This window comes from Ictidomys tridecemlineatus, chromosome 3 (assembly GCF_052094955.1).
Source record: "Ictidomys tridecemlineatus isolate mIctTri1 chromosome 3, mIctTri1.hap1, whole genome shotgun sequence".
NCBI lineage: Eukaryota > Metazoa > Chordata > Mammalia > Rodentia > Sciuridae > Ictidomys > Ictidomys tridecemlineatus.
In genome coordinates this window covers 44,270,244-44,295,431 of record NC_135479.1, presented here as the reverse complement: position 1 = coordinate 44,295,431, position 25,188 = coordinate 44,270,244, and the positions used below count along the sequence as shown (strand labels likewise).

At 44.7% G+C, this 25,188-nt stretch overlaps 1 protein-coding gene across 3 annotated transcripts in view; it reads right to left on the bottom strand.

Moving 5' to 3' along the window:
* Positions 1-25,188, bottom strand: part of Nxn (nucleoredoxin) — a 151,039-nt gene that overhangs the window by 8,767 nt on the left and 117,084 nt on the right. For all 3 annotated transcript variants that reach the window (XM_078042603.1, XM_078042602.1, XM_078042604.1), the window contains 4 exons: positions 18,021-18,138; positions 15,472-15,605; positions 14,836-14,936; positions 13,265-13,371 (listed from right to left, as the gene is read on the bottom strand). In XM_078042603.1, the coding sequence (XP_077898729.1) occupies positions 13,265-13,371; positions 14,836-14,936; positions 15,472-15,605; positions 18,021-18,138 (460 nt within the window). The remainder of the gene's footprint in view (positions 1-13,264; positions 13,372-14,835; positions 14,937-15,471; positions 15,606-18,020; positions 18,139-25,188) is intronic.

Here is a 25,188-nt window from a genome sequence, read left to right as displayed (position 1 = left end):
AAAGCCTCAGGCTGAATCTGGGGTCAGCCACTAAATAGCTACAGAACTCCTGTGGTTCTGCCTGGAACCTCTCCAGAAAACGCTGATAAGTCACTAGTCTATCTGGGCCTCAAGTGTCCTCAGCTGCAATGTGGTAAAGGTGTTGTAGTTCCTACTTTTTCTGGTTCCATCAAGAACATTTAAAGAATTACGCACATGCCCCGGGGAGGAGCTCAGTGGTGGAGTGCTTCCCTGGCACACACAAGGCCCTGGGTTCAACCTCCAGCACCGCAAAACAGAAACAAAAATATTAGTACAGGGTTTTGGCACATCAGAGCAGCTGATCATTGGTAGCATCCTAAAGTGATCCTAATGGCACAGGAGTCCTCCGCACGTGCAGGGAGTCTAAAGCTGACCAAGATGATGTAAGAACTCACACCCGCTCCCACATGGCACCCCTGCCATAGACGCACACGCGGCACTAAGCAACAGATGGAACAGACTCCTCACACGGGTGGGGATGGGGGGGGGTTGTGCACCACAGTGAGCAGGGGAGGAGCCTTCGGCCAAGGCTGTAGCCACACAAGTGAGGGAGGAAGAGAAGCCATGCTGCCAGCCCTGGCCTTTTGTGGCCCCCACTCTCCAGTCCCAGCCCTGCTACCTGTGGAGGCTCTGATACATGGTCTAAGAGAGACAGTCCCCAGAGGGAGCAGTGCATGGGAGTCTTGGGCTGGAATAAGAAATGCATTGCAGGGGCTCTGGTTGTGGCTCAGTGGAACAGTGCTTGCCTAGCATGTAGGAGGCCCTGGGTTCGAGTCTCAGCACCACATATAAATAAATAAAATAAAGGTCCATTTACAACTAAAATAAATATATGTATATTTTTTAAAAATAAATGTATTGCAGTTCATTGGCAACCACCACCACCACCACCCCCAACCCCCGGCCCAACACATACACAAAGCCTCAAGTGAACACTTAGAGAAAACCCATCCTGAGTTACGATCACCTCTAAGTTTGCCACTACCCCCACCAACCACAGAGTCAGCCTTGGCCCTGTCCTTTGGGGACATGTGTCTCTCCATTGGCAGTTGGTCCCCTCTCCTTTGGAGCTATCCAGGTGCCTCTCCTCCACGGCAGACCAGAGCTTGAATTTTATATGAAAGCCAGAGCAATTTAATATTTATAGATTGCAAAGTATTTGGTCAGTAATTTGCTCCACTGACATTTTACTTCTCTATGGGGGGAACACCGAAGTACCAGAAATGTGGCCTCGATGCTTTGTAACCTGCGGCGGCAGCCAGCCCAGCGGGTATGCAGCGGTGGGCCCATCTTCAAAAGGAATAAACAAAACCATTATGTTCGTAACTATTAGAAGAAGTGGCTGGGTGTGTTAGGGGAGAGGTCCAGAGAGAAATGGGCTCCTGAGGACTGCCATTCCCATCACATCACACACAGACACACAGCGGCTCCTCGGGGACTTTGAAGATGCACTGGTGATGAAGAGGACTCCTGAGCATGAGTCCAGGCATTTCCAGCCTCATACTGTTAGCTGCGCTTTCCCCTCGAGGCTGGGCCCCATGTCAGGTGTGTCTTCATCCCTGGGGATCAGGACCTGGACTTGAGTCAGAGGCCTGAAGGGGGGCCTAGGGCTGTGGGCTACTTGGGGCCAGCCAGCTACAGATGAGTCTTCCACATTGCCACACTGCAATCTCAAAAAAGCTTTGGCTTTTAATCAAGCTAGTGTGTTTCTGAAATCAGGTGGTTATAAGCACTGGGTGACACCAGAGTTATCCACGGCTATGATTAGACACAGCAGCTGGCCAGTTCGCGTAGCCTGCACTCAAGATGCAGAGCTGGTCTGCGGAGCACAGGCAGGCACAGAGAATGGAGAAGGAAGGAGAAAAGGGAAGATTGCTGGTCAAGCAGGCCAATTCCCGGGTCAGAGCCTCAGACTCTCTGAGGGACTATGGTAAGGGGCCTTCTTTGTTATCATAGCCGAAGTCTCTTGGGTCCACACCCATGAGGAACAAAAGCACAGAGCTCCAGCTGGTTCCACCAAGGGCCAGATCCTCTGGGCCTGGGTTTCCCCACCTCTTCCCCTTGGCTATGCACAAGCAAAATCCCCTCTTCATGTTGGTAATTAGAGCACGAAAGCCTGGGTCTATAAACCCTAGACAATGAGGTACACAGGAACAAGACAGTGTCAGGCATGTGACTGTGGTACATAAACAGAAACTCACTCAGTAAAATATCTATAGTCAGATTCTGACCCAGAGAAGCCCCTGTGTTTGGCACGCGGATGGGGAAAAGTCCACGCCCACTGTGCCTGGCTGGTCCCCTTCAACTGACCTCTGGTTTTGGCCCTATAGCCAGAAGAGTGTGCTTTCCTCTGATGCTGAATCAGAGGTCTAGAAAAGGGAACTCGCCTGTATGGATGTCTGCTCTGTGCCAGGCAGGACACAGATGCTACCTCACTTAATAACAGGTGACTGCAGGGAGCACCACTATCCCTGCCTTATGGATAGTCAAGTGGCCTACCACTGTCACCCAGCTAATCAGTGGTCTTGCTGGGACAGGAACCCTGTCTGCCTGTTGCAAAAGCTGCAGTTCTCTGTCAGGCCACTGCCTTTGCTGAGGATTCTTCTAGCACCTGAATGGGGACTCTCCTAACTAGGACCAGGAAGAGCCCCTGTAGAAGCAGCCTCGCGTACCACCTTCTTCCCTCCTGTCTTCCTTCCAAAGCAGTAGGGAAAGAGGCTGAAATTGCTTCTCCATCATGCAGTCCCTGAAGTAGGTTCTCTAAAGTCAAGACTTCTCAAGAGGAAGTAAGACAACACCTCAACAGGAACTTACAAGGAATGGCAAACTTCTAATTGATGGCATTAAACAAAATATCTTCCACACCATCAAGGAGCTCCTTGCAAGGGAATGAAAAATGGACAATTCATTGCTGCTTAGCTAGGGCTTGTTGTTCCCAGCCTGGATGGCTGGAATGTTGAGGGAAATGACAGTTGAGACTCTAAGGAAGATCAGGCAAGTCCTTTAATTTCTTTGAGCCTCATTTCCACAGCTATCAAATGCAGATAATGGCATAATTCTGTCTTAATTGTTGTGGGGAGGAATAAACAAGATTTAAATGTAAAAATATTTCTAGCAGAAGATCATGTATATAGTAAGTGCTCCATTAAGTATTGGCTAAATCAGTTCATTTTTTAAAGCGCCATCTCTAAACTGATGATTTGAGAAGTAGAGGTGTAGAGGACTGGTGCCTTGTTCTACTGAAAGCAAAGAACCCTTAGGCTGGGCTGGGAAAGTTAGCTGAATAACAGAAGAGAGACAATGTCAATACTACAGCAAGAGTCCCAGGAATAGGATGTGAGAGCGATCTGGCTGTGACATCTGTCACCCCATTGATCACCAGGGTTGATTCGGTTGATCTGGCTGGTTAGGTGGGTGTCCCTTTCCTCCCTCACCGCTCCATGTGCATCCCTCCCAAAGCTGTGTACTCAGTAGAAGAGGACGACCTTCCCCTATAGAGGAAGTCAAGGGTATACGAGTAGCTGCGCTTCCCTGCTAGAACCTCCAAACAAGCTCTCAAGAGTCCCAGGAACAGTGATGCCTGTCATGCATGGGGTTGGTGCTCTTTTATTTGTGCCAACTCAAACTTAAGTTTCAGGCTTACGGGCTGGGAATGTGGCTCAGGCGGTAGCACGCTCCTCTGGCATGCGTGCGGCCCGGGTTCAATCCTCAGCACCACATACCAACAAAGATGTTGTGTCCGCCGAGAACTAAAAAATAAATATTAAAAAAAAAATTCTCTGGGGCTGAGGATGTGGCTCAAGTGGTAGCGTGCTCGCCTGGCAAGCGTGCGGCCCAGGTTCGATCCTCAGCACCACATACAAAGAAAGATGTTGTGTCCGCTGAGAACTAAAAAATAAATATTAAAAAATCCTCTCTCTCTCTCTCTCTCTCTCTCTCTCTCTCTCTCTCCCCCCTCTCTCACTCTCTCTTAAAAAAAATTTAGAAGGAAAAAAAAAAGTTTCAGGCTTAGAACAAACAGGTTATCTTCCTAGAGAGGGCTCAGGTCCAAGCTCCTAGCCTTAGGGAGCTGGGCTGGACCTCAAGCGGTTCCTAAGGAGCCTTCCCATTATCTCCCTCAAATCACAGAGAAGCCTGTAATCCCAGTACTTGGGAAGCTGTGGCAGGAGGATGGAAAGTTTAAGGCCAGCCTCAGCAACTTCATGAGATCCTGTCTCAAAAAATATAAAGGGCTGGGGATGAAGATCAGTGGTAAAACACCTCAGTGTTCAATCCTCAGTACAACCAGGTGCGTGTGGGGGGCGAAACACAAAGAAGGAACAATGAGGCCTATGAAACCAGCTCATTCATTCCTCATGGGAGGAGCCTATTTGTGACTATTTAGAACAATCTTGAAGCTAAGTGTACTGAGACTATTTTTCTATTGCTAAAGAGATAGAGTTTGTGGAGGTGACGGGGCAAAAAAGTTGAAATCATCCGGGACCTTGGGGAGAGGGAGAAAGACACACGGGATTGAAACCCAGGTTTCTTTGCATCTGGATGGCAGCATGACCTGAGGGTACTTGGAATAATTCCCCCAAGATTTCTTGAGGTTCGGAGGAGAAATCAACAGAAAAGAGGATGCTAAGACAGGAAGCATAGGTTAGGGCACATGGCAGGGAAAAATACTATGTGATCATGAAAACAGTCATTATAAAGACTGTAGCAACATGGAAATGGTTTGTAACATATTGTTAAGGAAAAAATGCTACCTGTACATTACAACTGCAAATAAGTACCTATGTGTACTGACAGAGACCAAAAGAACTCAGAAAAGTGGAAACAGTTATGCTAGCAAGGCAGAAGAGTGGGCCAGATGAGCTGTATATATATTTGGGTTTTCTTTTTTGTTTTGTCATACTGGGGATCAAAACCAGGGCCTGGCATACACAAGGCAAGCTTAGGTTTTCTTATATGGTATCATGATGCATGGATTAACATAGAATGAAAAATCAGAACTGAAGGGCAGCAGGGTTGGATAAGAATGAAATACAAGCCCATGACTTAGCCAGATCATTGACAGTTGTTTGTCAGATCCTTTTTCCTCTCCTCTTACTGGTTCCCCCAAACTTTCCCTTATTTAGAGAGCTAAGGAGGGGAAGAAAGCAGCTGGTTTGGGTGAAACTCAGAGAAACCCACAAGAGGTTCCAGGGATGGTTCTGAACATACTTGAACTGGGCCAGCAGGTCCAAAAGCTGCTCAGGGAGGTGCTTGTGCCAGGAGACAGGCATGAACAATTCAGAAAAAAAATATAGAAACAACCAACTGCCCATTAGCAGTGGAGCAGATAAATCAACTGGTACATTCATATAATGGAACACTTTCCAGAGCTGAAAATAAATGAACTAGATATAAAGGTCAACAGGAGTAAGTCTTGAAAACACACTGGTAAGTGAGAAAAGCAAGTTGCAAGACGATATTTCAGCATGACAGCATTTTAAGCATGCTCCTAAACGACACACCAAGCAAAACTATATATTATTCATGGATTCATATATATGCAGGAAAAATGTGGAAACAGCTTGTGAAGTTACACATTAAATGTATGGCAGTGTTTCCCCAGGGAAGAGGAAAGAGAAAGGAGGAGAATAAAAGGACCCTCCCCTTTGTCTGTAATGCTCCCATTCATTTGTGTTTTCTTTATATCACTTTCGGATGCTGCAGACTGAACACAGGGCCAGGAGCCCATTTGTTTATATTTTAAATACCTGAGCAAAAATGTCCATAGGGGGGGGTGGAGGCCCATGGGTGTTTATTACAGTATTCTCTGCCCTTACTTGCCTTTTTCTGTGTTCTCACAATTAAACACGACATACAAAATAGAACACCAAGGCCGTTGAGTAGTTTCCCAGGCTGCCCCCAACATGCTCTCAGCAGCTGACGGGGCCAGTTCTAGACAGGCCGCACCAGCCCTTTGAATACTGAGATTTAGCTTAAAAAAAAAAAAATCCCAGAATCGGCAGCTTGCCTTCTACTGATAGAAAAAAAAAAAAAAGAAAGAAAAAGAAAAGAAAGAAAGAAATCTAAGTTCCAAATGTGTCCTTTTTATATCTACAGATTTTTGCTTCAAATCCATTTTTTTTAAAGGGCAAGAAAGAGGGCAAAAGGAAGGGAGAGAGGAGAAAGGAGGGAAATAGAAGGAAAGGAAAAAGGAAAGGGAGAAGAAAGAGTGGAGGAGAAGAAGGATGGAGCAAGAAAAAAAGAGAAACTGAAAACTCAATGCTAGGGCAGCAAAGGGCCCTCACCCTGTGGCCTCCCAGCCACTAGGCCAAAGCTGCTGGCCTGGTGGCTCTCCCCTCAGGGCTGTTTGCTGGCCAGAGGCTATTCTGCCAGGGGCAGAGGTGGACAGGCATCTCTCCAGACCCTGCACAGTCCTTAGGCTGCCTGTCCTCCCAAAGGCTGGGGGCAGGGGACAGGGAGAGGGGAACAAAACCAGTTAGAGCCCCTAGCCCAAGAGAGAAGGGACACTAAGCCTCTGAGCTGCAAAGAACAGGGTGTTCTCTGACAGCCCAGGATTACTTAGACAATTGCTAATGGGATTTGCCCTTTGCCAAGTGTGTCTAAATGGTTTCCTTAGAAAGGCATTTTTAAACAGCTTATAAGGCCACAAACTCCCGAGTCTGCATAAAACCCTGGGAGTAGAGAGGCCTTAGACCCAGGGGAAGCCAGCTATGCCCATAATACAAAGGAAATGAATAGAAACTAAATGCCAGGTCCTCGGTGAGCTCGGGTAGCCCTGTGAAGACCACGAGTTCACACAGCCTGGGCTAGGTCCACGACACCCAAGACAGTCACAGCAACCAGTCAGCTGGCAGCGGCAAGGCATTTGTGCCATCCAACCAGGGGCAAACTCAACCAGCAAGGTAGCAAGACCCTATCTTAAAATGAAATATAAAATGGGCTGGGGTGTAGCCAGTTGTAAAGTCTCCTGGGTTCAATCCCCAGTACCAAAACAAAAACAGAAAGCATAATGGTAAGTGAAGAGAGAGAGAAGTAGAATGAGAGCCCCACGCACACAGGAAGAGCCACATAGGAAGCAGGCGCTCACCTAGAGACAGCCCTGTGTGATCTGCTGAAGACTGGACACTCACAGAGCCAGAAGCCTGCTATGAGTGTGTTTGTACATGTGTACACGCACGTGTGCATTTACATCTAAACATGAAGTTATAAGCATAGAGTTACACAAAAGCTCAGAAATATTCAGATTCAATAAAAAAAAAACCTGACAATTTTGTGATCCTAGAATAGAGTATGAAAGAAAACAGCTCCTTCAAGGCCGAAGGTATTCAGAGCTAGACTGCAGACCTGTAGGCATCCACAGAGGCCAAGCAACATCCAGTGGAGGGATGGTGCATCCTGTAGGGGGAGCTGCCAGCTTCTAAGACCAGAGAGAGCAGTGATACCAGTTAAACCAGGGCTCTGAAGGTGAGAGGAGCAACCTAATTGAGAGCAAGGACATGGCACTATAAAAAGGCTATGGGTTGGGCAGGAAAGCTGGTTACTTGCAAACTTGATGCGCTGAGAAGATTCTTTCAAAGAGTTGGAATAATCTTAAGTGGGCATCTTTCAAACCTAGGAAGATCTAGAATTAAGTTTAGAAAATATCAAACTCATTTATGTTTTTATATATCAAAAAATCCAAGCACATTTAGTATATAACTCAAGACTTAGATTTAATTAAGAGAACGTGGTCTGTTATAGTAACAGGTTCATCCTAGGATTCCAAATATTAAAATACATTATCGAGAACTTGATGCAAACTTGTGTTTTGTTTTGTTTGGAAATTGAACCTAGGGTGCTTAAACACTAAACCACCTCTCCAGTCCTTTATATTTTTTACTTTGTTTTTTATTTTGAGACAGAATCTCACTGAATTGCTTAGGACCTTGCTAAGTTGCTGAGACTGACTTTGAACTTGTGATCCTCCTGGCTCAGCCTCGTGAGCCAATGGAATTGTAGGAGTGAACTCTGCAGACTTGAGATTTTTAAGTTGGACTCTGTGACAGTAATTCAACATTTAAGATAACCTAAGAACCATCATATTTATGACTAATTTACTGGAATGACTAGATGGACTCAAACACCAAAGAACATTTTGTTTGTCCTTCAATTAAATATTTTTAAGAGATTTAAGTATATAAATCAGTTAGAAATGTTTAAAGGAGTAAACTTGAAGTTTGTAAATGGGTTCAACAGATCCCTAATAAGAAGCTACTATAATTTCCTAAATATATACATAGAATTAAAAATTCAAAAGCCAGGTGGAGTGACAAGTGCCCTCATCCCAGCCAGCTACTTAGGAGGCTGAGCCAGTAAGGTTACTTGAGCCCAGGAGTGCAAAACCAGCCTGAGCAACACAGCAAAACCCAAAATCAAGGGGGCGGAAGGGAAGTGGAGTCCTGACTGATAGGGCTGGTCCCTTGTGAGGAGAAGAGACATCAAAGCTCTCTTCTGCCATAAGGACACAGGGAGAAGCTGGCTATCTGCAAGGCAGGAAGAAAACTCTCACCAGGACACAAATCTACCATCATCTTATCTTGGTTCTCCAGCCTCAAGACTGTGAGAAATAAAGTCTTGTTTAAGCTGCCCAGTGTGTGGTCTTTTGTCCTAGCAGCCCTAGCAGACTGAGCTAGGCGCTTAGTGGGTGATGATTGTTGTTGTTTTGTTTTGTTTTATGGTTAAGATAGATCCGAGTATAACATGAGGTGAAAAGGAGCTGGAGGAGGGGCTGGAGTGTGGATCAGTAGTAGAGGATCTACCTACATGTGTGAGGCCCTGGGTTCAATCTCTAGCACTATACAAGGGGGGTGGGGAGAAAAAATGGAAGAGACGAAGAGCAAGAAACTAGAACAAAGGTGGAGGCTTGGAGAGTAAGGATGAGATTGAGAATGAGGAGAGGGGGTAGGGCTGTTCAGAGACATGGAACCTGATGAAGTTTCAGGAAAGTTTCATGGCACAGGGGGACACTCGGGGAACTCAGGAGAGCTACCCATATTGCCACTAATACAGGTCTGCTGAGGAAAGGGGCTAGAAGAGGAAGAGGGGAAAAGATCGAGGGGAAGGATGTGATGGCCATGGACCTCTGTTGGTGGTCACAGGTAAATTTCCAGCTGGCTGCTCTGCATCCCTGGACCCGGATCCAGCCTGTTCAGGGCTGTAGAGGCACGTTCTCAGCAGCCCTCCTGCCCACTTCAGGCTGCTTTGGTGACTAGTGGGATGAAAGCTTGCCTGAACTTGTACTTGAAGAAGGCTTCTGAATGGTAAGATCAATGTGAAACACTGCACAAGAACTTAATGACAACCTGTGCTTCACTGGGAAACCAGCTGCGTAAGCCTCATGGATGACAGACTCCCACCTGTCCCATCTCACATGCCCTTACGTAGGTGACAATGTGAGGCTTCGAGGAGCAGAAGCAGGGAGATGGCCTCCTCCCCTCTCCATAGGGCAGGACTGTGTGAGGCTAGACAACCTGGCAGCAGAGCCCTGAGCTCCAGGGTGAGACTCAGTGTGTCCACCAGAGCCCTGAGCTCCAGGGTGAGACTCAGTGTGTCCACCAGAATTATCAGTGGATGACCTGACTATGAGATTTCTCTTCCAGTCTATAAATGTCAAAACTGTCAAGTCCAAGGATGCCTCAGGCTTTCTGTGATATTTCTGTGATACAGCCTCATCAGCCTTATCTCTGCTCTGCCCCAACAGCAAACCTCAGGCTTTCCTGAGGTATCAGTGTGCCGCAAAAAGTAAGCACATTACAAATATTTGTCCAAAACCCCACCTATTCTATAAGGCCCTGCTCTACAACTACCTTGTCCGGGAAGTCTTCCTGGATTAGTAGCTCTAAAGCCAGGGTTTCCTCTGAACCTTATTCTATTAAATGCTGCTGTGAGGAAACAAGGGGCAGGCAACACTGTGCCAGGGAGAAGTTAGAAGCCAGAGAATGAGGAATTAGGAGGTGGGGAGTTGGAAAAGTAGATATTTCCAAGCTGAAGAGAGATTATCACAGATGGCAGGGGATGGACATCATGGAGTCGGCAGACCAGAAAAAGGAAGGGTCCAATATGAGGCTGGGCTGCAAAGAACACTCATGGCTGGAGATGGGTTCCAGAGGAATCTGACATTCTTTCAGTGTAGCTGTCTGGCTGCTGCTTGCCTAAGGACCAGGTCTTTCCAGATCAGCTTTGTGATCCTTACCTAAGGGTTCCTTGTAGTCTTGGACCACGTATGTACTTCTCATCCTTACGCTGCCAGGGCCTAAGACTGCACCAAATGAATGAGCCTCTGAAATTCATCCCGGTATTCTCTTCCTCCTCCACTGTGGCCACTTGCTTTCTGGCTGTCTGAGCCACCCCTAACAACCATGGCTCCTATGTCCACAACATGTGCACGCTGACCACTGAGAATCAGAGGGAGAGTTCAGCTGAGTTTCTAGGGTCTAGGGCAAAAAAGAATTGTTGCCCATAATGAAATTTGAAGTATACAAAAGATCTTAAAATAAGTTAGTAAGTAAGTAACTAAGTAAATAAATAAATCCCAAAACCTGGGGCTGGAGTATAGTTTAGAGGTAGAGAGTGTTTTTAGCATGCCCAAGGCCCTGGGTTCAAATGCCAATCCCCAGTACCAAAAACCCAAATGAAACAGAATAAAACCAAAACTACCACCTGCTTAAGCTTAGCTTTTACTGGGTGCTCTAGGATAATTTCTTGAGAATAAATTCCTATAAGTGGGATTTATAAATTAAAAATAAATAAATTAAAAATAAATGTACCCTTAAGTTACTTTTTTTAAGCTATCAAACTGCTTAAAAAAAGTAACTTAAGGGTACAAGTCATTTTCAAGGCTGTTGATATATATTGCCAAATTGCTCTCCAAATTTATATCCCTATAAATCTCTTGATTTATATCCCTACTAGCCATCTGCTATCTTTCCCTACACTGGGATTAGTTTATCATTTTTAGGGGGTGGTTCTTTGCAAATGTGATAGATGCAAATTTAGTGTTCTCATCTGTAAATCATGAAATTATGCTGAATATTTTTCACATCCATACTGACAATGTATATAGGGTAAGTTGTCTGCTTCATATCTTATATCTTCTACTAAATTGTCTGTCTTTTTAAACTGGTATCTGGAGAAAGCGCTTCCTTTATGAAAGAATATGGATTCTTTGCCATACATGTTACTAATATTGTTGGTTGCCTTTGTTTCAACATTATTATATTCTAAAGTTTATCTTCTTTAGGTGATAAAATAAAAATTTTCCTTCTATTCTTCTCTGTGTTAGCCAACAAATATTTGTAATGTGCTTACCTTTTGCCCCACACTGAAATATTCCCATTTTACTGAACAAAGAGAGGTTAAGTAACCTGATCAAAGCCATTGTAGTGGGGCTGGGATGTTGGTGGCCTACAATAAGGTGGTGGTAATAAATGTGGAAAGAAAAAAGACAGAAAACAATATCCTAGGAGAAGATCCAGAGTGCCCACACCTGGCAGGAGAAGGAAAATTGACAATCTTGGCCTATCTTTGAGATGCCTCTGGGAGAGTATATTCCAAGGCTCAACCACATCACAGAATCATATTTTTTGCCTACTCGTACACACACCCACACACATAGCTGGAAGGGGAAGAACAGAGGCCAGATTGTGGTTGAGGAGCATCTGTTAGGGAGTCAGAGGAGGCCACACATGGGAGATACCTGCTGGTATGTACAGGCAATGGGGATTTGAAAAATCCCAGGTTGTCCCATTATTACTGAAAGGCCAAGATGGAAAATCCATGGTTAGCAGAAGAGGTAGGGCACAGGTGCTCTTGGATATGGCTCTAGGAGACAACAAAGTCTTGGTAACACTTAGGAAAGATTTGGGTCCTATCCAACCTACTGGTGAGTCTCACTGTAGCCAGGGAAGGAGCACTTCAAGTCACAAGCCAGAATAGAGGCTGAGGCTCAGCCACGTGGAATGTGCTGGCTGTGCAGTTAAAAAAAGACAGTCACATCTCCATTTTAGGAAAATTGCAGAGTCACTTTGAGGGTGAAGAACTGAATCCTGCAGGCATAAAGGACAAAGCACAACCCCCAAGTAATTTTGGGATGGGTGATGGGAATGGAACCTAGGGCCTGAAACATGCTAGACAAGCTATCTGCCACTGAGCAACACAACCAACTCCTAGTTTAATTCTTATACTTGCCAAGTAAGTACTTCACTAAGAAAAAGTAAAGTACTGAACGAAGTATATTCGTTCTGCTGAAGAATGAGAAGGAGTTGTTAGTATAATAAAGAATAGAAATACAGTTTGTTTCTCTCACAGTCTCTTTTTGGGGGGGGCGGGGGTGGACACCATGAATTAAATTCAGAGGTGCTTAACCACTGAGCCACAGTCCTTTCAATTTTTATTTTGAGAAAGGGTCTTGCTAAATTGCAGAGGCTGGCTCCTGTCTCAGCCTCCCAAGTTACTGGATTACCGGCACGTGCCACCATACCTGGCAAATAATCATTATTTCTGAAAATCACTATGATTAGTACCTGAAGTCCTGGTTCTAGACACTCTCAAGCAATTTCCTTACCCAAAAGGTTATTACCCACCACTCAGCCCCACCATGATGCTTCAGGAATTGTGAGAAGCGCTTTATGTATATTACATATTTATGCTCTAAACAATTTATCATCCCCACTTTTCAGAAGAGGAAACTGAAGCTCAAGAACTCTGAGTGTTGGAACTAAAGGTCACTCTCTGTCACACACTGGTCTGTTTGACAGTAAAACCTCATTGTTTTGGCCTTGTCATTTGGGAGCATGTGTTCTGCGGCCCACCTATGTTTGAAGCCACTGTGTCAGAAAGTGAGAAGTAACTGTCTCACCCGGACAAGTACTTAAATCCACACCAAGTAATTTTTAAGATGGTGAAGAATATGAACATTCCTGGAAATAAAGGGTTTTTTTCTTTGTTTTTTTTTTTTTTTTCTGCTAAAGGGAAAAGGATGTGGGCTGGGGCTGTAGCTCAGTGGTAGAACACTTGCCTAGCATATGTGAGTCCCTGGGTTTGATCCTCAGAACCATATAAAAATAAATAAATGGAATAAAGGCATTGTTAAAAAAAAATCTTTAAAAAAAAAAAAAAAAGGAAAGGGATGTGGGGAACCTAGAGGGCCAATGGGCCTTGGTTGCCATCAAAGGAGCCACATGGAGTCGGGGCCTGGGATGCCTACCTTGGATTCCATATAGCCGGTTCAGGCGCGACCTCCGGGCCTCATCAGTGTAGGGGACAGCAAGCCAGGGCATCTCACTGAAGTACTGTTTGAATGATTCTTCTGACCTGCAGAGAGACACCCATGGAGAACAAGGTCCTGTTATCCAGAATACACCTCCATTCAGTCCTCCCCACCCATTACAGAGTTGTGCCTGAAGCCCCTATAGGGCTGGGGTTCATGACATCATGCTCCTTGGACACCAGGCAATGGGAATGTTCAGTTCTACCCATTCTGTGTTCACCAAGAAGCAAATGCCTCCACACAGCACAAACTGAAGCACCACCCTGGCCACTACAACATCCCCCTTGCTCACATCCTACCAATTATGCTCATGCCTAGATGTTCATTTTCAACCCAGACAGGTCTTACTATTCCAGGGAGCTCAGACATACACAGCTATTGTATTCCTCGTGATATTTCTACTCTGCATAGGGAACCGTGATGTGTACAAGACCACAATTTAAAACCAAGCATACACCTGTGAGTCCACGTTTAAGAAATTTTAGGGAAGACAAAACTACTCAAGTGATAGTGAGTACATCCGAGGTTTCTTGGATCTGGAATTTGGGGATGAGGACTGATTGATAAGAGCTACAAAGGAATCTTTTGAGTGATGGAGACATTCTGTATCTTAACTTTGACGATGTGATTATATAGGTAAATATATTTGGCAAAACTCACTGAATTGTGTACCTTAAAGGTATTCATTTTATTGTGTAGAAACTATATTTCAATAAAAGTAATGTTGCTTAAAGTTTTTTAAAAAGGGACTGCTCTGCCTGACATGCCTTTAGGCTTGCTCCCACTCTAGGCGCTGAGACAGGGAGGTGTGGAGAGGAACCGTGGGCCATTAAGACAAGCATGGGATAGTGCGGTGCCAAGTTACATAACAATGTGCAAAAGGCCTTCCGCATGCCGGCATCTCAGCAGCCCTTCTGTGAACTGCGTCCTGAGAGACAGAAGTGCCTGGGGACCCAGGCTGAACAGGGCTGGAATTCTGAGTTGAAGGAAGCTTGGTGATGTGAGACATCGGAAAGAGAAGCAGAGGAAATTGAGGCTAAAAGGACCTGAACTTGCTCGGTCTTTCTTGCTTTTGTGATTCAAACAGCCCCCAGACAGAGTGCATGACCGGAGCTAAGAAAATGACTGCATGTGCACCAAGACAGCCGTCACATCCCATCAGGCGCTGGCTCTCTTCCATCCTCCCCACTCTGTATCTTTTCCTCACAATCTAGAAAGCTGTTTGAACAAATTGGAAAACAAATCCAAATCCCAAATGGCCCAGGTCTGGATTGGGATGTGCCCCAGTGTTCACAGCAAGAAGAAATTTTTCTCGGTTCCCTTCAGACAATTATAGGAGCAAATGTGAAATGTATCTATCTGGCCCTCTGCCAAAAGTGCCAGATATGCCTTCCCCAAGTGCTGCCTCCACTCCTACAGCAAGGGAGTAAGAAGTGTACGGTGAAAGAAATGGATGCTAACCACCTCGGGAAAGGGAAGCAGCACCACCCTGCACAGGCACGCCTCACCTGTCTGCGCTAACGAAGATGATCTCAAATTTCTGGCCGGCCTCCTTGATCTTCCGGTAGGATTCCACCAGCACCCGTGTGAGGCTTCGGCAGGGTGGGCACTGAAAGAAAAGAGCAGGACCTTGCTGTGCCATCAGAGGAAGACCCAAGTGGGATTGGGACACAAAAGAGGTGGAACTGAGCTTGCTCCTCTTCATGAACCAACATTCAGCACACAAGGGTCCCCTGCTCTGTAGTGAGCCAGCAGGCAGTGGTTAGAAAAGTCCCCTTGGAAACCCTTAAAGGCTCATGTGAATGGGTTAAGGGGAATATTCTTTCAGATCAATCAAAAGAAGTCATTTTGGGGGCTAGGGATTTAGCTCAGTGGTAAAGTGTTTACCTAGCTCGCACAAGGCCATGGGTTCTATCCCCAGCACTGAAAAAAAAAATTTTTTTTAAAGTTAGTTTCTTGCTGCTATGATCATTTACAACATTAAGCACTAATTGCATGCCAACACTGCATCAGGAGCAGGAGAAGACAAGAAGGCCAGAGATTTCCTGCCAGAGCAGACACCCCCAGATGCCAACCACAGCTAAGCTCAGTGGTGACATCAGTGCTCTTATTTGTCTGGACTTAGGGGGGGACCAACCACTCACCCAGTGTGCCGAGAAATAGACTCCCACGTGAGACCCCTCCAGGCTGCTGCTCTCCAGGGACTGCCCATTATTCCTAAGTAAGGGCCCTGCGATGACTTCCCTGAAGGGCTTAGGTCCCCACGGGAATTCCAGACCTGAAAAAGCAACAGATGGCAATGTTAAGACTCCTCCTTATGGTGAGGGGCCCAGCAGCCACTGAGCTGCAGGCAGGACAACTTCACCATCAAATGCTATCTATTAACACAGCCATGGGATATGCAACTCACAGGAAACAAAAGAACTCATCCACTACCTGTGGGGCAACAGCTCCCAAGCCTGCATGGGGCCACCTCTGGATACAGAAGCAAGGCTGAGGACAAAACTGAGCAGACTCCCCAGGTAATTCTGATGGTGGGGCAGGGCTGCGAATCCCTGCCTCAGGCGTTAACCACAAATTGACGCAATCTAAATTCTAGCATCTCAGGCATTCTCAATGCTGACCACATGTTAAAATCTACTGGGAAATTTAAAAATATAATGCTCCGGGGCCCCATCCCCAGAGAATCTGATTATATTAGTCTGGGTTGGAGCTAAAGGAACCAAGTGAGAATTTAAGTCTAATAAAAGGAAAGATTATAACCCACCCAACCCAGATGGTCAACATTCTAATAACACTTAAGCTCCTGGCGGAAGAGTAAATAATATGCTCTCAATTCTATAGAAAAATATGTTCTTATAGGGTGGTCTGTGGCCCACTGCCTCAAAATTGCCTGAGGGATCCAGGACTAGAGGGAGAAGTATAGACCAGTTTTAAAAAATGCAGGTGGCCAAGCCCACCCTGAAATAAAATAATATGAAAATCTCTGGGGAGCCAGGCTTGGTGGTGCACGCCTATATTCCCAGCGACTCTGGAGGCTGAGGGAGGAGGATTGCAAATTCAAGGCCAGCCTCAACAATTTAGTGCCCCACCCCCCCCCCAAGGATGTGGCTCAGTGTCTAAGTGCTCCTGGGTTCAACCCTTCTAACCAAAATAAAACCAAAAACAAAACAAAACAAAAAAACTCTTGATTCCAATCTTTGGGGTGTATGTGTGCATGTATATGTGTACGTGCAAGTGTGTTTAAATCTTCACTGCAACACAGATAGCAATGAAACCATGGTGAGAAAGGTTGAGCATCCCTAACCTGAAATTTTAAACTGAGTCCTTTTTTTTTTTTGGGGGGGTACTAGGGATTGAACCCAGGGGTGCTTAACCATTGAGCCACATCCCCAGCCCTTTTTGGTGTTTTATTCAGAGATGGTCCCACCAAGTTGCTTAGGGCCTTGCTATGTTGTTGAGGCTGGCTTTGAACTCTTGACCCTCCTGCCTCAGCCTCCAGAGCTGCTGGGATTATAGGCATGCACCACCTTGCCTGGAGAGTCATTTTAGTGCTCAAAAAGTTTTAAGATTCCAGAGTATTTCAGAGTGTTAGATTAAGAATGTTGGGAGCTGGGGATGTGGCTCAAGCGGTAGCGCGCTCGCCAGGCATGCGTGCGGCCCGGGTTCGATCCTCAGCACCACATACCAACAAAGATGTTGTGTCTGCCGAGAACTAAAAAAAAAATAAATATTAAAAATTCTCTTTCTCTCTCTCTCTCTCTCTCTCTCTCTCTCTCTCTCTCTCTCTCTCTCCCCCCCCTCTCTCACTGTCTCTTTAAAAAAAAAAAAAAAAAAGAATTTTCAACTGGTAAAGTCTGTGCAAATATTTCAAAATATAAAAAATTCTGAAATCTGAAACATTTCTGCTCCCAAGCATTTCAGATGAGGGATACTCAATCTATCTTTAAATTGTGAGAGAGAGAGGGGCTGAGGTTGTGGCTCAGCGGTAGAGCGCTCGCTTAGCACATGCAAGGCACTGGGTTCGATCCTCAGCACCACACATAAAAGTAAATAAATAAAATAAAGGTATTGTGTCCATCTACCAAAAAAAAAAAAAATTGGGAGAGAGAAAGGCCCCTTTAGTCTGCCTCTGATTGTGAAGGTAACAGCTGCTGCTGAGAGAAGCACTGGAAAGCCGGGTATGGTGGTGCAGGCCTGTTATCCTAGTTACTTGGGAGGCTGAGACAGGAAGGTGAAAAGTTAGAAGGTAGCATGGGCAACTTAGCGAGACCCTGTCTCAAAATAAAAAATAGAAATGACCAGGAAGGAAGCTCAGTGGTGGAGCACATCCCCAGGATGGCAAAAAAGAGAAAGGAAGAGAAGAAAAGAAAAGAAATAGCACAAGAGATCAGTATCTTGGTTTTTGCTGCTTTTCAACAGCCTCCTTAGACTTCAAAGCTGAACTTTCTTTTCCAGATTCCAACTCCTTCAGCCCATGAATTAAAGTCCCCTAGAGGGACATTCTTATCCCTTTAAAAACCTTAACTATGACCTACAAAATACCATAATTTCATCAAGACAATGTTCTCTAGCCACGTAAACCCACTTACACATATTTATTAGCATTCTCTATACCAAGGAGGAGGGGGCTAGGGCAGGGGAAGGAGTGGGAGTCGAGTCATAAGTGCGGATAGACAGGCTGAAGCTTCACCTTCTGGGTCATCGCGGATCACCAGGAGCCCATTTCTGCACACAACCTTCCCAGTGGTGGCATCTAGGAATATTAGCGATGGAATGTTGGAAATTCGGTATTTGTTCCAAAGTTTAAGCTGTAAAAAGAAAAATAAAAGGTCAGGGTTAAATCCAAGCCAGATTAATTGCAGAGTTCTTTTGAGACCCTCAGGAGATGAGTGAGAAAATCACTAAAGTGTAAATAAAGAAATAACTGGGCTAAAGCAGGGACACTGACTACAATCCCCATGCTCCCACGTGGTAGATACACAGCAGGAGAACCCAGACCCCACCCAGGCTCAAGCTGTGACAGAGGATGATGGAGGACCAGGCTTCTCCTCTCCTGGCTCTCCCACAGGCACATTCTCTGAAACGCATGGTCATGAAGATGGATGACACGTGTTTGACACAATCAGACCTCCACCAGGTGGTTAAGCAAGGAAGCGAAGCTTCTCCACCCACCAGCAGCCAATTGCTCCCCTGCTTTCCCATTCTGTGGTGTCCCCTTAGCCCCATGGGAGAGGGACATCTTTTCCAACAAGAGCAAGTGGTTCAAATATGCCCCTCATCCCCTCATCCCCTCACCAGACCTGCTGCTACAGATGTGTGCCATTTGGCCTACCACACACAGGGCAGTGATATCCCATACCAGCCCCAACCCACAGCTCTAGGTGCCACTCCAAACAACCTTGGGGCTGCTGGCAGACTGTTCACGTTGGCTGTGCAAACTGTCAGAAGCCCTGGGTCTAGGAGGGATGAAGCTGAGAAAACCTGAACATAACAGCCCAGGCGGGAAGCCAGATATGTGTGGCCCATGTTTGCTCACTGCCATGGGTGAGAACCGTTCTAGGTGGGCCTGGGTATTCTGAAACTTAACTGCCAAGCCCCCAAAGCAAGACCATTAAATAAAAATGTTGGGCTGGTAACACATCACCAGAGAGGAAAAAAATGAAGAAAGATGGCCCAAGGGCCCACTGGTTCGGCAACTCAGCTGTGAGCCTTCCTTCTAGACAGGGAGGTTAACTGCTTGGGCACTGGAGGAACAGGACCCGGATGTGACACAGGATAACAGGCATCAGAAGGCAAACTGCAGGTAGCAGAGGGAAAGGCACATGTGGCCATGACTGTCCCCCCTCCCCAACGGGGTACTGGTGACTGAACCCAGGGCCTCGCACATGCTAGGCAAGTGCTCTACCACTGAGCTCCCCAGCCCTCCACCAATTCTTTTTAGTTTAATTTTGAGATGAGGTCTCGGTTAAGTTGCCCAGGCTGGCCTCAATGTCGTGATCCTTCTGTCTTACCCTCTGGGTATAGGCGTGCCAAGAAACATTAGGCTTCCCTGTCCATAAAGACCCACATCTTAGCAGGAGAGGTTGTGGGACCTCCACCTCAAACTGGGTGGGCCCTGCTTGCAGCTGCCTGTTTTTCCCAGCCCCACATTTCCGGTGGGTTCACAAAACAGCCTCTGCAGAGACAGTTTCAATGACTGATATTACATCATTCCGGAGAAACCTGATCCTGGGCTAACATTCTGAAGAGATTGGACAACAAGCAAGCATCCTGCCCCTGGGATCAGCTTCCTTAAGTTTGCTGTGCACGTATCCAGCCAGGAAGGTAGGGAGGAAAAAAGAAAAGAAAGAAGAAAGGGGGAAAAAGAGAGAGAAGGAAAGTTAAAATGACTGATGTTTTTGTTTTTGTTTTTTTGGTTTAAAAAGTAATTCGTGTGTGTGTGTGCGTGCGTGTGTGTGTGTGAGAGAGTCAGGGGAAATAATTTCTGGAAAAAATTGGGAAAGCCAGCAAAACACAAAAACAAAAGTAAAAAATGACCATGATTCACCATTTAGGAAAGTTTAACATTTTACATTTCCACCAGTAGCAATGAGACAGCCTACTTCCTAATACCCTCACCAACATTAATTATCACTGACAATAGTTTTCCAATTTTTATTCTTATTTTTTAAAATTTTTTAGTTATACATGGACACAATATCTTTATTTTTTTTTTTAATGTGGTGTTGAGGATCAAACCCAGGATCTCTCACTTGCGAGGTGAGCACTCTACCACTGAGCCATAATCCCAGCCCCAGTTTTCCAATTTTTAAAAAAATATTTTAAAAAATTGTCAATGGACCTTTATTTTATTTATTTATATGTGGTGCTGAGACTTGAACTCAGTGCCTCACACATGCTAGGAAAGTGTTCCTCCACTGAGCTACAACCCCAGCCCTAGTTTTCCAATTTGAGGCTGGCCTTGAACTTGCGACTGATCCTGCCTCAGCCTCAGCCTCCTGAAGGCTGGGATTATAGGCATCCACTGCCACACCTGGTGAGAGGATATTTTAAAGGTAGGATAACATGTGTTGACTGGGATAATCTAGGAGAGAGAGAGAGAGAGAGAAAATAAAATTGAAGAGAAAGAGAATGGCAAGAACAAAGTCCGTGAATGGGTAAAGCAGTGTGATCTGGGTCATAAATGGGAAGGTGGGGTTGTAGAAACAGCCCATTTAAAAAATTTATACTCTGACTTCAAAGCAGTTTTTTATCTGAATAGAAAGTCATGCTATTTCTAAGTAAAGACATTTCTACTTTTTCTTTTCAATGGTCACACCATTTATTTCCTTTTTTTAAAGAACTATAATGGCTGGAACTTCCAGAACAGTGTTTAGTAGCCAGCATCCTTATCTTCCTACCTGACTATAATGCACATATCTCAACGATCTCACCAGCAAATATAATACTAGTCATTGGTTTGAGATAGATATTCTTTAACATGTTAAGAAAATATTCTTCTATAATTTTTTGACCAAAACTTGAATCAGGATTGTGTGACTATATTATGATGATGATCATGATGATGACAACGATGATGTCTAAGTTGCTGAGACTAGCCTTGAATTTGCAATCCTCCTGCCTCAGCCTCCAGAGTCATCAGGTATACAGGCGTGTACCACCACAGCTGGCTTATTTTAACCTGTTGTAGTATTTTTCATTAGCAGCTCTTCTAAGGTTAAAGTATCCTTGCCTTCTTAGAAGAAATCCTCTTTGGTGTTGGTCCTGTGTATACTGTTAAGGACCGTTAGGATCATATCTTTTCTGGGCATAGGGGTTCCCCCAAGCAAATGGCACCTTAAAACGAGACTCTTTTTGGGTTAACCAGACTGTTCCCTAAAGTAAACTGCAGCCTGTGAGCCTTAAAGAAATAGGACTGGATATAGGTCAGTGGTAGATCATGTGCTTAGGATGCATGAGGAGGTCGTGGGCCCCATCCTCAGCACCAAAAAACAAACTAACCAACAAAAATAATAACAAGAACTACCAAAAAAAGAATTGGTGGTGAGTCTTTGCTTCCTGGGCAGCCCAGCCTCTCTGACGCTCAGTAGAGATGCCCCACCCCAACAGAAGCTAGATAATGAGGAACTCAAATTACTCTGGGTTCTTCATGTAGAAAAAAAGAATTTTAACATCTTTCTCTGCCTTGCTGCAAACCACCACAGATATATCACTGCTCTCAGAATCCACCTTGAGGATCTAAGAATTTATAACTTCTGTGGCCCTCACTTTCCCTAGGGATCCCATCCCCCTTCTTTCTCATGGGGACTCAGGAAGACAGCAGGTCTTGGCTTGTATTTTACACGGTCATCATTGGATCTTTGTTTCCAAGTAAAGGGCCACTGGTTTAGAGTAAAAAATAACAATTGCTTCTAAACTCGCCTGACACTGAAAAGTCAATCTTTTTATAGACTAGCCCATCATGGTCTAATTTTATACGATCGTGATCTATTTAGGAACTAGTGTCATTCATCAGTGAGCTGTATCTATCTGTGGATGGGCATGGACCATCTTTCTCAGGCTGTGGCATCAAGACTACTTGGTTCTAAAATAGTGTGGAAGGTTCAGGAATACTCATTCCAACCTTATTGATCTTGATACCTGAATCAGGATCTGATTCTTAGGCTTGAAAAGTCATCGGGCCTGTGCTGAGGGTTCCCTCATGCTGCCCGAAAATAATCAAAGTCTGAGTTTAAAGAAATGAATCATTGTGCTGGGGCTGGGGCTGGGGCTCAGTGACAGAACACTTGCCTAGCATGTGTGAGGCACTAGGTTTGATCCTTAGCACCGCACACAAAAATAAATAAAATAAAGGCATGCTGGCCGTCTACAAATACAAAAAAAATTTTTTTTAAAGAATATAAGAAATGAATTCTTTGTGTCTTCATGTGCTTGATACCTCAAATGTTCCCAAAAAGCCTCTGAAGATAACCTTTTTGGGTCACTTGAGGATAAAAGCTAAGGATCTTTTCACCAGGGAAAATACACATACCAAAAAAGTCTGTGTGTAATTTCACAGAGCTCATGAATCCCTTAAAGTCTGTTAGCAGAACCTGCCTGATCATGGGAGGTCTATGGGCCCCAGATAAAGATTCCCTTGTCTTAAGGGTTTATTTCAGTGCAGATCTTGACCTTATCTCCATGGGGAGAACTACATTATTGATTCATCTTTATTCCTGCCATTAAAATCTCCTCCAACAGAATTCCTCATAAAACTTGGAATGAAATCACCATTTGACCAGCTATCTCACTTCTTGGTTTATACCCAAAGGACTTAAAATCATCATATTACAGTGACGCAGCCACATCAATGTATAGCAGCTCAACTCACAATAGCTAAACTATGGAACCAACCTAGGTGCCCTTCAACAAATGAATGGATAAAGAAACTGTGGTGTATATACACAATGGAATATTACTCAGCCTTAAAGAAGAGTGAAATAATGGCATTTACAGGTAAATTGATGGAGCTGGAGAATATCATGCTAAGTGAAATAAATCAGTCCCAAAAAACCAAAGGCTGAATGTTTTCTCTGATATGTGGATGCTAATTCACAATGGGCAGGGAGGTTAGGGAAGACTAGAGGTACTTTAGGTAGGGAGGAGGGAGGGAAGGGGAGCAGGTATGGGGGTAGGAAGGATAGGAGAATGAATCAGACATTGTTACCCTATGTACATATATAACTATATAACTGGTGGGATTGTCCACATTGTGTATAACCAGAAGAATAAGAAATTATTTATACTCCATTATATATAATGCATCAAAGTGCATTCAACTGTCATGTATAACTTACCAAAACACATTTTTAAAAATTAAAATTAATTAATTTTTTAAAAAGACATTGTCCCAGGGGCTGGGATTGTGGCTCAGCGATAGAGCGCTTGCCTAGCGCATATAGGGCCCTGGGTTCAATCCTTAGCACTACATAAAAAGAAAATAAAAATAAATTGTGTCCAACTACAACTAAAAAATAAATATCTTAAAAAAAAGACATTGTCCTGGATACAAAATTAAAAAAAAAATCTCCAATAGAATCAGCATTTATAACTTATCTTACTATGTAGGATAATGGAGTTATGAACAGCAGATGATAAAAGCCCATTATCCTGCTGCTGCTGGGGTCTTCGACTCCTTCAGCACTGATTAAAGCCTAAGGAATCTAACCCACCTTTGTCTTCAAGGTGAGCACCCCCAAACCACTCAGGGCTGAAGGCTAACTGCACTTTTTTAAAAAGCATTCCCAAGAAATAAGTTCAAGTTTGCTTTTGGTTTGGGGGGTTGATTTTTGGTTTTGTTTTTCCTTCATTTTGTTTTTATTGTGTTTTACAGCACTGAGGACTAGAACCCAGGGCCTTCTGCATGCAATGCAAACAGTAGGCAAAAGCCCCATCACTGAGCTACACTGCCAGCCATTTTCTTAGAGCATTTAATCGTCAGTGCTTCATCCTCTTACAAGTGCTTCCCAGGGAGAAAATACGGTAATGTAGAAAAAGAAACTGGCTTCGGAGAGGCTGGGCTGACATCCTGGCCCTGCACCTTATTAAATGTCAGCAGAGGACATGGGAACAGGCTCTGGGCAGGTCAGGTCTTGCTGTGAGCACAGTCATGCCCACACTGCAAGATGAATATGAGACTGGAAGGAGGTGAAGTGTGTTAGAGACACTCGGAAAAGCACTGCCACACAGGGGACGAATCATTAATACTGGAATCTGATTTATGCTTATTACCCCCTTGTCTTGTCAGCATCCTCTTCAAAAAATGTTTCCCTGTCAACTTTATTTTACAGTTAATCAATCAACTGTATAGTTACTAGGCTGTAAATGAAACTACTCAGAGAATGGGGATTTCCTTCTACAGCAAATGATATTTTGCCACAAGAACTGTCTACAACATAGAGCGATTATGGCTTGTTTATGTGATTGGTTTGCCAGTCTCCTCCTTTCTTTACATGCCCCCCCCCACTCTCATGTCTAGATTTCTGATTTAATTTATTCTTGTATTTACTTTTGAGACAGGTTCTCACTATGTTTCTCAGGCTGATCATGAACTTCTGGGGCTCTAGGGAATTCCTGCCACAGCCCCCTGAGTAGCTGAGACCCGATAGGCACGTGCCACCAAGCCGGGCTGAAAAAAAAACTTTTTTTTAATTACCTCTGTGGATTTTGCTTTTCACACTACTTAAGGGATCCCTGGCACTGCATCTGATTCTGAAAGGAATTCCTACTTGGTTTCCTCAACTCTGGCTTGGATGACGAAGTGTGAAATACAGTCCAGTCTGGTGCAAAGGAGCGTGGGAGGAAGAAGGAGCTGAGTCAGGCGCCTCCTTGCCCTGCTGTCTTTGAACCAGGAGATTGGATTGGGGGCAAGAGCTCACATTCCACTGTGTGTCAAGAGATTTTTTTTTTTAAAGGTCAGTGGGGGCTGGGGATGTGGCTCAAGCGGTAGCGCGCTGGCCTGGCATGCGTGCGGCCCGGGTTCGATCCTCAGCACCATATACCAACAAAGATGTTGTGTCTGCCGAGAACTAAAAAATAAACATTAAAAAAATAAATAAATAAATAAAGGTCAGTGGCGACTTGAGCACTTAAAAAGTTACACTGACTGTCACTGCTGCAATTGGGAGAGCCCAAGTGACTTTTACATCCAATATTTGAGCTCTCTTCAGAGACTGTTCTGGGGGAAAAAAAAATCCACTCAAAGTTCATTTTGATGACATCTTCAACCCTCTTCTTCCATCGCTACCCAAATGTCAAGTGACTCCAACATAATATGCCGCAGCAAAACCCAACACCCAGAAATGTAAGTATTCCTCAGG